The sequence below is a fragment of the Typopeltis vanoorti genome, chromosome 14, assembly GCF_054136105.1.
Source record: "Typopeltis vanoorti isolate ZY-2024b chromosome 14, IOZ_Tvanoo_1.0, whole genome shotgun sequence".
Lineage (NCBI taxonomy): Eukaryota > Metazoa > Arthropoda > Arachnida > Uropygi > Thelyphonidae > Typopeltis > Typopeltis vanoorti.
This window is the reverse complement of record NC_143562.1, coordinates 4,144,469-4,162,574: the sequence shown is the minus strand read 5'-3', so window position 1 is coordinate 4,162,574 and position 18,106 is coordinate 4,144,469. Positions and strand designations below refer to the sequence as shown.

The window sequence follows — 18,106 nt, the reverse complement described above, 5'->3', positions numbered from 1 at the left end:
CTGACACTGCTTGTTTCATTGGTTCACGGAGAATTCATAGTGGGAACAATTTATTGTGAGGAAAATTCATCACACGAACTATTGATCGCTTAAAAAATCAGCTAGAAAACTGAAATGAATTGCATTGATACCGATATATAAAAAGTAAATGCAGTGCTAGATAAATTTCACAAAATATAATTTTATTGTGTATCTATGTATTAGTCCATGCGGTTAGCTGAGTGGCTGGTTGCTTCACAACCATATGCCTGGGAAAGGAGTTTTCTGGGTTCGATTCCCGTCGCTGACACGAGGAGTGTACTATCTATCTCAGACATAGCCAAGATAACCGGTCTTGGGCGAGGACAGTAGGGTTTTTCTCCCCAGTTTATGTGGGATTTTTCCTCCCGCAAGCAAGAAAGCAAACAGCAAACCAGCCCTGAGAAGATAACGCTTCTACAGACATAGATACACTGGGAGGCATAGGGCCAACCACCTTATTCTCGTATAACGGTTGCAGTTATAATTTTGTAAATATTAATATTCCATCAACAGAATCTGTAGTATCAAAGTAAGAAATAATATTTATACCATTTTAAGATGAAACAGAAATTAGGAAACTCACCAATCAATAAAATATTACTTTCACTGTATAAGAAAAAAATATATTATGAAAATCCAAATAAATAATACACAGATCTATCCCTCTTTTACCTTTACAGTGTCGAGGGTTTCTATTCCTTATAACCACAACCATTATACGAGGATAAGATCGGTACTATCAACGTAAGAAGCCTGAATGGCAAAGAAATGGAGCTAGCTGAGGAATTAGATAAGTACCAGATCGACATAATAGGGGTGACTGAAACAAAAAAGACAAAAACTGGTGAGATCTTTCTGAGCAATAAATACAAAATGTTATATTCAGGCAATAACAATCAAGGAAAAGAAGGAGTAGCCATAGTATTCAACACAAAATACGAGGCTAATCTTCTTGAATGGCAGTCAGTCTCAAGTAGAGTAATGTGGGCAAATATGAGAATGGGGAACTGGACAATGAGACTTATTTGTGCCTATGGTCCCACAGAAGGTTCTACTAAGGTAGAAGTGGAGGAATTTTTTGAGGCTTTAGAAAAAGCAACTGACACAATGAAAAAGGAAAAGTTGGTCCTTGTTGGGGATCTAAATAGTAGAGTAGGAAATGATTGTGAGACATACAAAAATATTTTGGGAAAATTTGGAGAAAAGAGCAAAGCTAATAATAATGGCAAATATCTGTTGGATTTCTGCTCAGGACATGGACTGGTTATTACTAACACCACGTTCCAACATAAAAATGTGCACAAATTCACATGGAGAGAAGAGGCTAGGAATAAGAAAAGTCTCATTCACTATGTTATTGTTGATAGTGATGTTTTCTCCCTGGTGCAGGACACCAGAGTGTACAGAGGATTTGAAATTGGAAATGATCACTATTTAGTCTTGAGCAGGATAAAATTGAATTTCATATTGAAAAGAATAACATGTAAGAAAGTTTTAAAGCGAATAAAAGTTGAGCAGTTCTCAGATGTAAACTGTAGACTAAAATACAGAAATATTATTGAAAAGAAAATGAAAGAGTTTGAGAACAGGAATCAAACCTTGGAGATTCAGTGGCAAACTCTGAAGGAAACATTGTTTGATTCTGCCAGAGAGGCATGTGGTGAGGTTGTGTGCAAGGATAAAAAAATCAGAACTCCCTGGTGGACACAGGAGGTTAAAGAGGCAGTGAAGGAAAAGAAGAAAGCATACCAAAAGTTCCTGTCAAATAAGTCAGCTTGTGCTCTTAGAGAATATAGAGACAAATGCAAGAATGCTAAACACTGTGTAAAACTAGCTAAACAAAGGTCATGGGAGGACTTTGGCAAGAATATACAAAATAAATATCAAGAAGGTGGCAAAATATTCTGGAGGTTGTTGAAGAAGCTTAGGAATGGAGGAAAGAGTGCTGTAAAAGGAATTAGAGATGATAAAGGTGAAATGAAAACAGGAGAAAAAGATATCCTTGAAGTATGGAGTAATTACTTTGAAAAACTGCTAAATGAAACAAGCAGTGATGACAGCACAGTGATAAAAAACACTGACCAGGCATGCAGTCAGGAATACGTATCCATACTTGAAGTAGAAAAAGCCATCAAAGGCTTGAAATGTGGAAAGGCAGCAGGAGTAGATGATATTCGACCAGAAATGCTGAAGTATGGTGGTATAAGAGTCTTACAGTGGCTGCACTGCATAGTTGAGAAAGCCTGGACAGACGGACGAATTCCCGACGATTGGAGTAGAGCTCTCATAGTACCCATATGTAAAAAGGGAAATAAAACTGAATGTGAGAATTACAGAGGTATTTCCCTACTGAGTGTTCCTGGCAAGATCTATGCAAGTATACTTGAGAAACGGTTGAGAAGAATTGTGGAAGAAAAGCTTGGTGAAGAACAAGCTGGATTCAGGCCAAATAGAGGCTGTCAGGATCAGATCTTCACTTTACGACAAATAGTCGAGAAAGCATGGGAATATAACAAAGATCTGTATTTAAGTTTTGTCGATTTGGAAAAGGCATATGACAAGGTGCCAAGAGAGAAGCTATTCAATACGCTGCAGTTATATGGTGTCAATGGGGCATTATATCAAGCAATACTTAGTCTTTATTTGAGATGTGAGTCAGCAGTTAGAATTGAAGGAAGTACAGGAAGATGGTTTAATGTTAAATCTGGTGTGAGACAAGGATGTACATTATCCCCTCTGTTATTCATTATCTATATGGATCACATTATGAAGGAATGTGGTATTAAACCTGATATCAAAATTGGAGATGTTAATGTCAGCTCTTTGCTTTATGCGGATGATGTTATACTTCTAAATAAATCTGCTACAAGTCTGCAAGATTCTCTGACTAAATTGAATAGCTGTTGTAATAGATATGGTATGAAGGTCAGCAATAAAAAGACAAAGACAATGAAATTAGGCAGAATCATTGAAAATGTCAACTGTGTTGTGAATGGAGAACCTGTGGAACAAGTAAAACATTTCAGCTACTTAGGCACAATTTTTACTGAAGATGGTAAACTAAATATAGAAATAGACAACAGAATCAGCAAAGCTGGTATCGTGGGAAGTCAATTGAATAAATTATATGGAATAAGAAAGAAATTAGTCGGAACACTAAATTAGCTGTATGCAAGACCGTGTTCAAACCAATTTTAACTTATGGATCTGAGAGCTGGGTCAGAAGTAAAACACTTGACCAAAGACTAGAGACCGCAGATATGAGAGTCCTGAGAAAGATTAGAGGCGTGAACAGATGGCATCAATGGCAATATCATATTAAAAATGAGGATATTAGGAAAGAACTTGACATTGTCAGCATCCAGGAATGCGTTAGCAGAGCTAATCTCAGATGGTATGGTCACTTAAATAGAATGGGAGAGGAAAGATTAGCAAAACAAGTGTTCTCTGCCAGGTTGGCAGGAAAACGACCCAGAGGAAGACCAAGATATAGGTGGATTGATACGGTACAAAGTGCCTTCGACGATAGAAATAAAAGATCTGATAATGTTGGAGTCTTGACAAGTAACAGACTGATTTGGAGGAAAATTGTAGATAGGAAGTTAGTAATGATGTAATTTTTTCATGTAGTACTGTCATATCCTGTACACCCCTTGAGGGTACATGGCAGGAATTTGATGATGATGATGATGATGATGGTGTTAGTAATAACTAGTTCACGTCCTTAGCAGAAATCCAACAGGTATTTGCCATTATTGTTAGCTTTGCTCTTTTCTCCAAATTTTCGCAAAATATTTTTGTATGTCTGACAATGATTTCCTACTCTGCTATTTAGATCCCTAACAAAGACCAACTTTTCCTTTTTCTTTGTGTCAGTAACTTTCTCTAAAGACTCAAAAAATTCCTCCACTTCTACTTAGTAGAACCTTCTGTGGGACCATAGGCACAAATAAGTCTCACTGTCCAATTTCCATTCTGATATTTGCCCACATCACTCTACTTGAGACTGCCTGCCATTCAAGAAAATTAGCCTAGGATTTTCTGTTGAATACTATGGCTACTCCTTCTTTTCCTTGATTGTCATTGCCTGAATACATTTTGTATTTATTGCTCAGAAAGATCTCACCAGTTTTTGTCTTTTTTTTTTTTAAGTCACCCTTATTATGTGGATCTGGTACTTATCTAATTCCTCAGCTAGCTCCATTTCTTTGCCATTCGGGCTTCTTATGTTGATAGTAATGATTTTTAACTCTGGTGATACTGAGTTGGGATGTGCTTTCAGATTTGTTCCTGTAGCTGACTTTTCGCTGTTCGCCCTGGTGAAAACAACGGGGGCCTTGTTTAACTGGGCGACGCCCGAGCCAGCATGAAATTTTGTCATGTTGTACCATCATTTTGTAAAGTGGTTTAAGCCAATAAGAATACAATTTGGTCGGCTAAATCCCAAATTTCCAGCCCATCCTCGTTTGTTCAGTATCCAGGTAGATACCCAACAGGGTGCACCATGAGAAGGTGAGGATTGGACATTAGGTCAGAAGCCCTAGTTGGTTCTCCACATTCCTTTAAAGGCTATGTGGAGGTCTTCTCTCAGTTATACAGCTTTGACCCTTAAGCACCCCCTGATCATGAATGATCATTATGGGTGACTTTAATTTTTGAAACATTGGTTAGAAGAGAAATCTCATGATAAGAAAAAAGATGAATTTATTGAATTATTGACATCCCCCACTCATTTACCCATTCAGCCAGTGTATCCACCTCTTGCAAAGCTACAGCCTCTGCTCTACTCCTGACTCCGCTCTACCCGAACTTTGTATTGTCTGCAAACAACTGCACATCATCATCATTCAGACCTCTCCAGATATCATTTACATACAAATTAAACAGCAATGGACCCAAAACAGACCCTTGAGGTACACCACTAGTAACTTTCCTCTTCTGGGATATCGCTCCTCCATAGACAACTCGCTGATACCTATCAGACAGCCAATATCCAATCCAGTGAACTAATCTACTGTTCAGCCCCATCCGTTCCAATTTAATTACAAGCTTGTAATTAAATAATCTAAATCCCGTGTCCGAAGCTAATGAGATTGTTCAGTTAATGAGTGCTCACTTAGCTAAGATATATCAACCAGGTATACATAATATGGTGCACAGTGCTATTACTAGATTGGATGAAGAGTTAGAGGTTCGTGAAAACGGGGTGGAAGAGCTGTTGCATAACTTGGATAAGAATTTGTCTATAGGAACAGATGGAATGTCAGCCTTTGCTAAAGGAATGTTCAGCTGAATTGGCTATGCCTCTCACATGTTTGTATAACTTGAGTCTTTCTCAAGAAGCATGTGAAAGAAGGAACTCGATGTCAAAGAGTGTTGGATTTGATCATAGCATCAGAAGGAGTCTCTGTCAGAAATATGGCTATTTTACCACCAGTTAGTGACAGTGATCATGCTGATGTTCCAATTAAAACAGATTACATGTTGAACTACAAAGCTGGAAATTATGATCAACTTGGGATACTATCATTAGTCCCATGGTATCAGTTACCGAGTGGAAAAAATGTCAGCAATGCATGAGAATCTTTTGAAAAAAGAGCTGAAATGAGGCGGTATCTCAGTATATCTCTAAAGTTTGAAGAATAAATAGGTTGGGAGTGAATTGGATGTCCAACCTTATTAAGCCAGAGATCCACAAGAAGAAGAAGATAATATGGAAAGAATATGGTGAGAATAAGAGTGAGAGATGTTATGAAATATATAAAGCTCAGGCCACAAGAGTAACGAGTATTGTGAGGAAAGTTAAATCGGGGTGTGAAAAGAAATTGGCCATGCAAGCTAAAGGCAATCCAAAAGAATTTTATCAGTACGCTGCAAGCAATAGAAAGAATGAATGTGGAAGAATAACTTTATTAAATGCAGATGGTACTCAAGTGTCCGAAGCTAATGAGATTGTTCAGTTAATGAGTGCTCACTTAGCCAAGATATATCAACCAGGTATACGTAATATGGTGCACAGTGCTACTACTAGATTGGATGAAGAGTTAGAGGTTCGTGAAAACGGGGTGGAAGAGCTGTTGCATAACTTGGATAAGAATTTGTCTATAGGAACAGATGGAATGTCAGCCTTTGCTAAAGGAATGTTCAGCTGAATTGGCTATGCCTCTCACATGTTTGTATAACTTGAGTCTCAGCTTAAAAATGATACCACAGGAATGGAAGGAATGTATGATAGTTCCATTGCACAAGGGTGGTGCAAAAACTGATGTGTCTAACTACCGACCTATCAGTATCTTTGGCATGGTGGTAGTGAAGATTTTAGAGAAATTGATAAGAACTTGCATACAGAAATGGGTAGACAAACATGCTATACTCTGCAAGGAACAGCATGGGTTACTAAAGGAAGGTCACATTTTAGCAATTTGCTCATATTTTATAACAATGTTATGGCTGAGTTGGATAAAGGGAATGGATACACTATGATAATGTTGGATTTTTCTAAGGCATTTGATAGGATACCACACGAAAGGCTGTTGCATAAACTGGAGAATATGGGATTGGAATATAAACTCTTAACTTGGATCAGGGAAGGGTTGACAGACAGATATCAAAAAGTGGTATACAGTGGGCATGAATCTGCCAGAGTTAAGGTGACCAGTGGTGTACCTCAGGGTTCAGTCCTTGGGCCATTATTGTTCAATCTATACATTAATGACATCAGGAAGGATATAACATCAGATGTACAATTGCCTGCCAATGATGTGAAGATAGGCAGGGCAATCAGGGATGCTACTGCTATTCAGCAATTACAAAATTATTTAAAAATTGAATTGACTGGAAATTTCGTCAAACAAAAATGGCTGTCCATTCAATGTTAGTAAGTGTAAAGTTATGCACTTTGGCGTGATTAGAGTTCCAGCGGCATATTATATTAGCAGTGTTATGCTATAAGAAACTGAAGAGGCAAGGGATCTTGGCATATTGGTGGACAGGAATGTGAAGTTCAAAGGTCACAAAGTAAAAATTGCAAATACAACTCAGAGGATAATTGCGATGTTGAAGAGAACCACAACATGTAAGGATAAGGAAGTCATTTTGCCACTTCATAAGGCTTTGATGAGACCAAAAATGGATTATTATGCGCAGATATGGCCTCCCAGATTCCAAGGGAATAAATAAGCTGTGGAAAGGATGCAAAGAAGAGTTACAAAGATTATATCTGGATTATGGGATTTAGATTATCACGAGCTTGCAAACCGTCCTCATGATACTATATCATGTGGATTACAGACTTTGGTTAACGGGAGAAAGAGGGGTGATATGATAGAGGTCTATAAAACTTTTGAATGGGTGTTATAGGATACCATCTGATGAACTTTTTCGTTATATGGAAAGTGGGGAGAGAACACGGGGGCATCCATGGAAGTTAAATTTCTTCACAGTCAAGAAAGGGGTAAGAGCTAGTGTAAATATATATATGAATTATATATAATTTATTTAGTTTGTTTGCTGTCATCGTTGACTGCACCTTTTTACTACCTTAAGTTTTACTGTACCTTAATTATTATTATTATTATTATTATTATTATTATAATAAAAACCTCCATTGAGTCAAAGATTCATCGTGGGAGGTCTACTGTTACACACAGTTTATCATACCACGCCTTAAATATATTCACTGTCTCTGCACTCACCACACTCTTGGGCAATGCATTCCAATCACTCACCACTGTGCATGCAAAAAACCTGCTCCTCACTCCCTTGCTCACACCCTCCTTATACAGCTTCCAGGGATGACCTCTTGTTCTTCTGCTATCCTCACCCATTCTGTGCAAAACCTCCCAGACATTAATCTGGTAATAACCTTTTAACAGCTTATATGTCTCGATCATATCCCCCCCCCTCCTCCTTTTATCCACCAATTTCTGCAAATTGCATTTTGTCAATCTGTCTTCATACTCTACATTCCAGAGACCAGAAACTACCTTAGTCAATCGTCTCTGAACTTTTTCCAACGCAATTTCATCTTTTTTGAAAACCAGGTGAAATCTGTGCACAGTAATCCATATGTGGCCTGATCAAAGCCTTATACAAAGGAACCATAACATCCTTACTTCTACAAGTCAGTGTCCTCCGCATCATTCCCATTATCCACTGGGTTGTCTTCACAATTTTAGTAACATGTCCCCGAAATTTCAGGTCCTTGTCTATAATCACTCCCAGATCTCTCATATCTCCTACCTCTTCCAATATATTTCCACCGATTATGTACTTTACATCCCATCTCTGCTTCACAAATTTCAAAACCTTACACTTTGAAACATTGAATTGACATCCCCACTCATTTACCCATTCAGCCAGTGTATCCAAGTCCTCTTGCAAAGCTACAGCCTCTGCTCTACTCCTGACTCCGCTCTACCCCAACTTTGTATTGTCTGCAAACAATTGCACATCATCATTCAGACCGCTCCAGATATCATTTACATACAAATTAAACAGCAATGGACCCAAAACAGACCCTTGAGGTACACCACTAGTAACTTTCCTCTTCTGGGATATCGCTCCTCCATAGACAACTCGCTGATACCTATCAGACAGCCAATCTCCAATCCAGTGAACTAATCTACTGTTCAGCCCCATCCGTTCCAATTTAATTACAAGCTTGTGTGGCAATTTATCAAATGCCTTTGAGCTGTATATGCAACACCCTTATCCAACACATTTGTCACTTTATTATAAAAAGTAAGCAGATTGCTAAAGCATGATCTTCCTTTAACTTCTATCAACTCTACACAGATAAGGCATTAACCCGCTTACCAGTTAATCCTACCAAGTCTAATTTTTGTCCCCCCCCCCCTTGCCGTTAAACCGACCTAAAGTTGTCAGCCTATTTAATATATGCAGTTCACCAACTCTCACACAAATCAATCAGAAAAAATTATTTTTTTATCGACTGCACCATTCTGATAGAATAATTATAGTTTGAGAGTTAAGGCCAGGAAAACAGGAAATTTTAACTATACACAATATTACCTTAATGAAGTTGTGGCTAACCAAAATTTAATATGCATGCAGGTTCGCTAATTTTTTTGAAGATTGTGCATGGTCTAGAGAACAGGCAAGGTAGTTACAAAACAAAACATTTTATTCTTAGCAAAAAAGTACAATACACATACAATTAGGAGAAGTAATCTCTCTAAGCCCTTTCACTTACTAGGAAGGCAATATTTACATTCAAACTCTCAATACACTCACTGCTTAGTGTACCTCAATTTACAATACCAACTAACTTGACTTAAACAAATAGTAGTTCCCCATATCACAACTAAGCACATATTCATTCGTTAAACTAACAAGTTAACATTTAAATTTCCCTTAAAAACACTGACTTAATTATTGCTTAGTAACATACAATTCCCTATAAGCATACATACAACACAGATTTGAAGTTGAAGGCCCTGACATTAACAAAACGTGCTTGCTTACATAAACCCTTGGATAGACAGTCCAATCAGTTAGTACAACTTTTAGTTGGATCAGTTTGACATTGTGTCATATTCCTGGGTGATTGTAGCTGCAGGAATGATTCTGGAGATCCTGAGACAGAAGTTTCTGGGAAAGCTGTGTTGGAATTTCTGTCAGGAACTTGCTGGGTAATTGCCATAGTCACCACAAAGTCTGCGGGTACTTATGCTCTCATAGTGTGTCCTTGCTTCCTTGGAACCATTGCCGGGAAATGCGGCCTCACTTAAACTCGCATTGGAAGCATGTCCTTGACGAACAGATGAGAGAGATAAAAAAAGCCAAAAGCCAAAGTCCAAAAAAGCCCCTCTGGTTTGTCTAGTCCTCCTTTATATTATTCCCAGTCCTTTGTTCTTTACGAAGTAGTTTTTGGGATAAGCCACCAGTGTGATGACGTCAGTCTTGCTCCTTCAGTTGTTGGGCGCCTTTTTCTAACATTGCATGACCTTGCAACCTCTTGATGTTGCTTCATCATTGCAATAATCTGGGTTAATCCCTTACTTACCGTATTACATACAGGTCAATTTACATTGATTTTCTTTTTGCACTTTTACAGCAGAATTATTTACTCGTTTTAGTACAATATAATTTCTAAATTCAAAATATTCAGAAAACCCTGTGAAATCGAATGCAAAAAAAAATGTAACAAAAATTAATTATGCGAGAGATTTTACACTAGGTTTTTTCCCAGAGAGCAGTGAGTGAGTGGGTGGAATAGTTTGCTTTTAGGGGTAGTAAGTGCATCTAGTGCGAATGAATTTAAGGGAAAGTATGACAGCTGGTTTGGGCGATTTATATATAGCCTCCCTCAATGAGTCCTTGACTCCCTGGAGGTCTCAGATGATAATGATGATAATAATAATACTTTTCTGGAGGGAAAAACACAAAGGGAAAAAGGATCATTTATAATAAATGAAGAAATTTTGAATGAAATAAACCAAATGAACTTGTCAAAGTCACTTGGTTATACTGAACTGGAAAATATGATAGCTTAATAGCCATCAATTTCCTGCTTGAATTTTTTAACCAAATCTATACACTAGTGAAATTCCACATGACTGGAAGATAGGCATAATGACTGGAAGACATATCGTGATATCGATTTTTAAAAAGGGAGATAAATGAAGGTGTGCAAATTATAGACACATAACACTGCTAAGTCACAGCTACAAAAAAATATTCACATGCATTATACAAAATAGAAGCTAACTTTAATGAAAAAGACAATATGAGAAGATCAAGCAGGCTTTAGACCTGGGAGGTCTACTATAGACTATAAATAGCCTGGCTGAAAAGTACTTACCAATAATATGTATGGATAATTTGATACTTAAAATTATGTAAAAATAAATGAAAAAAAATACAAAATAAATAAAATATACTGATAAAATATTGATAAAAATGAGAAAAAATCCTTAGCCCACTCATGGTGCAAATATACAATAGGTTTACTAATAATTTTTCATGGATGGAAAAAACAAAAAAAAATCTGAATTTTATTGGCTTCAAACAAGCATTTGATTCCAGTGACAGGAACAGAAACAAGCCTTTATTACAAATTATTATAAAGATACCAAAAACTACTGTCAAAAATTTAATAAAAAAAAAAAAAAAATTCAAAGTAGAAAAAGAAGTTATGCAGGGTTGTCTGTTCTCACCAAATTTATTTATTACCTCAAAGAAATATGCAAAACCATAGCTGAAGAACCAGGTCTACAAATAAATGGCACAAATATCAATCACATTAAATATGTATTCAATTTCATTATTCTTGCAGAATCTAGAGTACAATTGGAAAAGACAATAAAAATTTTAAATGAAGAATGAAGAGTGCGAAACTTTTAGAACTACAATAAATCTAAGCAAAACTAAAATAATGAAAATAGGAAGAGAGGAGGAAAAAATGTTAATAAACTTAGAAAATCATATACTTGAACAAATAAAGCAATTTACATATCTTGGCAATCTCATTACTCACAACCTCGACAACAGAGAAACAGTAAAAATACAGACTTAACAAAGGATTATCTAATATGAATAAACTAAACAAAATATGGAAAAATAACAGTATTTCAAAAAGTCTCAAACCATAACTCTATAAAATCATTAGTATACCTACAGCAATGTATGGAGCCGAGACATGGGTAATCATTCAGAAAGATATACAAAAGATCAGAGCATCTGAAATGAGAGAAGATTCTTTGAAGGAAATGTCACAAATACTGAGGTTCAGAGAGCTGACAGATATTATTATTATTACGTGACACCTCCAAAGAGTCCAAAGAATCATTGAGGGAGAGCACCTACTCTACAACTCTCTGTCTCCATCAACTACACCTAACCACAACTACACCAATGCCATTCACGGCACACCACCACCACTAGTATTTCCACAGACAATCGCAAACATCCATGTCCACAGCGGGTTCAAACCCACAGCCTTTTGGCTGGAGAGTGGATACACTAACCACTCGGCCAACATTTCTGAATGTGTAGCAAAAATTATGAAAAAATATCAACTCATTTCTACCTATAAACCCATTAACCAAATATGCAACTTGCTACCTTCTCCAAAAGACAAACTCTCACCAATGATGCTACCTGGCATATACGAAGTACCATGTTTGTGTAAATTGTCTTACTATGGACAAAAGAAGATCTATAAATAAACGTATCTCTGAACATCAAGACCACATTTGTCTCATCAAACCTCATGGCTTTGCACAACATGGAATTGAAAATGTTAACCACAGAACCCAATGGAATAACTAAGCTGCTACATAGATCTATATATAAACATCAACATTTATATAAAGAAAGTGTTGAAGCCTTACTTTATAGACCTAATCTTAATCGAAATGACTGTCTCGCTATTCCAAAAGTTTGGAAAACTGTTATCCTCCGTGTATTGAATAAATGTACTGTTATATTTTAATTTTTTAATTTCAGCCCATTAGTTTTAAGCCATGTACGTGTGACTGTATATGAAGAGGGATTCCAATTTATATAAGAAAGGAGAAATATTGTAGACTGTTTGTTATGAAATCATTCTTTAGAAATGGACATGAAATCCTAATAGTCAGTAACATCCTTATCATAATTCATCACCACACAATTCAAACACATCCCTACTCCACCTCAATAATCAACATACCAGAATTCAATTCACTATAGAAAAATAGTAACAGTCTGGTCTTCCTAGACATTTTAATAACATGATAATACATCTCCATAATGGCATCCTTTTTTTCACAGCATACAAAAAACTCACACAAGCAAATACATTCACAAAACCTCACTCCCACAACAATAATATTATAAAAACACTTAACAGAGGCATTAGAATTGCTGTTCTAAGCAGATGATTTGAACCATATTTGTCAAACTTTCCTAACTAGTGGCTACAATCTAATGGAATTAACAAAACAGCTAATCATAATCATGTCAAAAAATGATATACAGGACATCACTAGCCTTCAAGCATGCATGAGCATAGTTAATCTAAGGTGGTATGATTATTTAAACAAAAGGTCAGCAAAGTAAGTGTTTGATGCCAGAATGACAGAAAGGGAGTAAAATCTTTCTGGATAAATGAAGTTAGTGGTACTTTTGAAGACAAAAATGTAAAATCTGAAGAAAGTATATAATTATATAGTATTAGTATAGCATCTTATATACCTTGAGGATACATATCAGTAATAGATAATGACAATATTTAAATGTATTTTTAGTCATCATAATCATCAAACTCCTGATATAAATCCTTAGAGAGTGTACAGGATAATGCTACATGGAAAGTTCACATCAATACTAACTTCCTATCATCAATTTTCCTCCAAATTAATTTATCTGTAAGGATGCCAATACTGTCAAATCTTATATTTTGGCCTTCTAAAGAACCTCTTACTGTACCATTCCACCTACATCTTAGTCTTCCTCTGGATTTTTTCCAAAGCCCTAGCAATTTATTGTCATTACCTGTTTTGCTAATCTTTCTTCTTCTTCTTCTTCTTCTTCTTGGAAGCTAAATGGAGTAAAACAGAATTGGGACAAAATTAAAAGGATTACATGGATAGACAGGAAGATCAGCAACCATTCCCATATAAGAACATAAAAAATACATCTGCAACCATGATTATGGTTAATCATGTCTTGCAAACCAGACTTCAGATGTCCTCAAAAACCCCTAAATCTGAACAAATATAGATTCATAAAACTTCCCAAAATATGTGAAACATTAATCCTCTGAGGCCTTCAGAAGGTGCCAACAAAGAGTTCATCTAATTAGGAACTGTAATCTTTTGCCCACATTTCACTCAGTTTTGTATTGCCTTTGTGTGTCTTAGAGTTTTATAGTGTACTCCCTGAAGTTGTCCCTGCGAGTAAGACAAAATATTGAAGGAGTTAAATAGTGTTTTTATTCCTTTTCCAGTGCTGTTTTACTCCATTAAGTTCCCACAGCTTTTCTCTTCCATTCTGTTTAAGTGACCAAACCATCTCAGATTAGCTCTGGTCACACATTCTTGAATGCTAGCAGTGTTGAGTTCCTTCTTAATATTATTTTTTTATATGATTCTGCCATTGATTCTTCTGGATTTTTAATATTTACTCAATATCCTATATCAGGGCCGTCCAAGCTTAGGTAATCTGAAGGCCGCATTAAAAAAAGATTTATCCAAAGGCCGCATCCAGTGTGTATCTAGTAATTTAGTGAGCAGCCTCGATAGCTGAACAAAAGAACAACACTAATTGCAGGATTACGTTCCCCAGGAACGCCCGGAGCATGGCCGTTAGAACAAAACAGTGTAAGAACGCTTCTTTGACACATCTAATATTTGAAAAACACGTGGGTATATAGCAATGTAAAAACACCAAATAAAATAACCAATAGAGGTTATCGATTACTGATAGAATTAAAATATCTAATATGCATTCGGTTCAAATTGTTATTTTTTTTTGCTCATGAAAATCAACACCCACAGACGGAAGTCACACAAAATCGCACCACGGACTGCATGCGGCCCTCAGGCAGTGTTTTAGACAGCCCTGTCCTACATAACCTCTGTTCTTCAATAATATGAATAACAGATTTAGTACATAGAAAACAAATGAAAACAGCAGTTTTAATATAAATCATAGCAGATGGCCATCTACATTAATGGAATGAGTTCAATAATCTTGTGTTTGGTACAAAAAAAAAAAAAAAAAAAAAAAAAAAAAAAAAGATGAAGTACTTGGATGTGGTTACAGCCCAAGACAGGAGGATGTCGAGGAGACTCACTATATAAACAGCAACCCTACTTAAGTGAGAAAAGCTGCAGAAGAAGAAGAAATAAACCTTAACTACAACCAGTTACATTAATTTTCTAATACTTACAAATTTGTTTCCTTTTTATCAAATTCCTGAAGCAGCTTGGCAAATTCAGTTATAAAACATGCACAAAGCTTATGATGATTTGTAGAAGAGGATATCATTGACAACCATATTGGGCTAACAAGACGGGGTGCAGTATACAGATCTTGTAGAGCATTTCTAAAATTCTGAAGACCCTAAAAATTTTAACAGTATTAATTCATCACAGAAAATATAGGTGAAAAATAAGGATGCATTACTTTAAAAACAATCACATCTAAATGCCAATTATATTATATTATATAAAAATAAAATAATGCAAAATAATAGAAAAATGCCAAAACAATTATATTGAAAGATGATGTGAAAAATTTATATTTTATTTTGGACTTAAAGGTAATACAATAGACTAGTCAAATGAACTAAATTTTGGTTTATTATTCTTCACTTGCAAATGACTCAACCTTCAGTGCATGATATTATTATTATTATTAAACAAGACCTCATGGAGTCAATGACTCATCTAGGAGGTCCTTTTATCTCACACACATCTCATCATACCGTGTATTAAACACATTCAAACTCCTTGCAGACACCACACTCTCAGGCAAGGCATTCCAATCACTCACAACTCTGCACGAAAAAAACCTGCCTCTCACTCCCCTACTCACACCCTCTTTATACAGTTTCCAGGGATGACCTCTGGTTCTCCCCTGATCTCCCACTACTCTCTGTAGAACTTCTCCACCAATGATCCTATAACAACCCCTTACCAACTTGTAGGTCTCTATCATATCTCCCCTCTTCCTTCTCTCCACTAGACTCTGCAAATTACATCTTTTCAATCTTTCCTCATACTCGACATTCCAGAGGTCATAAACTACCTTAGTCAGTCGCCTTTGGACCCTTTCCAACATCTCTTCATCCTTCTGAAAACCAGGTGACCAAATCTGGGCACAATAGTCCATGTGTGGCCTAATCAAAGCCTTATACAATGGAACAAGAATCTCCCTACTTCTACATGTCAGTGTCCTCCGCATCATTCCCAGAAGTCTTTGTGTTGTCTTCACAATTTTGGCGATGTGTCCCCTAAATTTAGATCCTTATCCACTATCACCCCCAGATCTCTTATTTCCTCTACTTCCAACAATATATTCTCACCAAGCATAAATTCTGCATCCCATCTTTGTTTTCCAAATTTTAAAACCTTACATTTTGCAACATTGAACTCACATCCCCATTTGCTTGCCCAATCACTCAATTTATTCGAGTCTTCTTGCAAGGCCACAACATCTTCACTACTCTTTATGGTTCGTCCCAACTTTGCATCATCTGCAAACAACTGAATATCTCCATCCAAATCTTCACCAATATCATTAATATACAAGTTAAATAGTAATGGCCCTAAAACAGACCCCTGAGGCACTCCACTGGTGACTTTTCTTTTCCTGGATATTGCTCCCCCATACACAACTTGTTGATACCTATCAGATAGCCAGTCTCCAATCCAATGCACTAATCTAATATCCAACCCGATCTGCTCTAGTTTGACTGTCAACTTATCATGAGGTACTCTATCAAAGGCTTTTGCAAAATCCAAGTATATTACTGTGCATCCTTCTCCTCTGTCCAAGGAAGCAGTCACTTTATTGTAATAAGTAAGTAGATTACTAAAACATGACCTCCCTTTAGCAAATCCATGCTGTCCATCAAAGATTATACCATTGTTGTCAACCCAACTCTGGATCCTAGTTCTCACAAGCTTCTCCAACAACTTAACCACAACAGCTGACACACAGATAGGCCTACAGTTTGATGCTTGAGTTCGATCACCTCCTTTATGAAGTGGCACAATCTTGCCCTCCTTCCACTCTTTAGGGACTTGACCAAGTGCAAGACTCGTATTAAAAAAATATGTCAAGGCAGGTGTCAACTCTCTGGCACATTCCTTCAGAATACGCAGTGATATATTATCAAGTCCCACAGCGTTATTTACATCTAGTTTACTCAACTCCCCAAACACCTCTTGCTCACTTACAGTCAGTCTCTCCTCCCCATCATCAACTGCTCTTAATCTCTCCATGAAGTCACATTCACAAGATTGAAAGATCTTTATGAACTGCTCATTAAGTATCTCCACCACACATTCTGCAACAGCTGTCTTTATACCATTTCCTCCAATCAATGTCATCCTTCCATAATCATTCTTTCTATTGCTGGCTACATATCGAAAGAACTCCCTAGGATTCTTTTTGGCTTCATTAGCTAACTGCTGTTCATACCTTTCTTTAGCTACTCTCACCAACCAAGTCACCCTCCTTGCCTGGTCTTTGTAGACCTCATGAAATTGGTTACTTCCACTTCTCTTATGCTGCCTCCACAATGCCCTTTTTCTCTGTATTGCATGCTTAATCTCTTTATTCATCCATCTCACACCTACCTTATTTAACCTTCTCACCCATGGTATACATTTAGACATTGCATCTACTAAATATTTTTTGAAAATCCCCCAAGCTGCATTGATCTCTTTTCCAGCTAACTCCTCATTCCATGCTACACCTGCAAGCTGTCTCCTGAGCTCTTCATAATCACCCCGCCTTGTAGTTCCACATATACCCTTTTTTCACAGGGGTCCTTGCAATGCTGGCAACCACCCAGGTAATCACCTCATGGTCACTTTCACCAATTGGTGGATGATTTGATACCTCATTGATAATTACATCCTCCGATGAGATGAAAAAATCCAAGACCCTTAATCCTCGTGTGCCCTCTGTTACATACTGTCTGAGGTAGTTATCCCTCAAAAACTCAAGAAACTCATTTTCTTTACTTCCAGTTGCTATCTCTTCATTCCAGTCTATATTGCCATAATTAAAAATCACCCATAATGATCACCCTTTTCTTATTTGCTTGGCTTATTTGACTATACATTTCACTATCACCACCATCCACTTTACCAGGTCTATAACAACATCCCACCAAGTATTTGATTCTATTCACCTCTATCTCACACCATACTGCCTCAAAACCACTGGTCCTATTTCCCTCTTGCATCTCTACCTTGTATGGACATAACTCTTTCTTTATCATCAATAGCACTCCCCCCCTCCCTTTTTACCCCTTCTATCCTCACGAATTGGTGGATGATTTCTCTATTCCTGTCAGGATGTCATCCTCATCTAACCATGTCTCACTTATTCCGACAATCTC

At 36.9% G+C, this 18,106-nt stretch overlaps 1 protein-coding gene across 1 annotated transcript in view; it reads right to left on the bottom strand.

Annotated features, from left to right (window-relative positions):
• The window catches only part of LOC150099128 (folliculin-interacting protein 2-like), a 412,583-nt gene that overhangs the window by 160,600 nt on the left and 233,877 nt on the right, over nt 1–18,106 (bottom strand). The window contains exon 10 of the mRNA XM_090404004.1: nt 14,921–15,093. Within this exon, the coding sequence (XP_090260130.1) occupies nt 14,921–15,093 (173 nt within the window). The remainder of the gene's footprint in view (nt 1–14,920; nt 15,094–18,106) is intronic.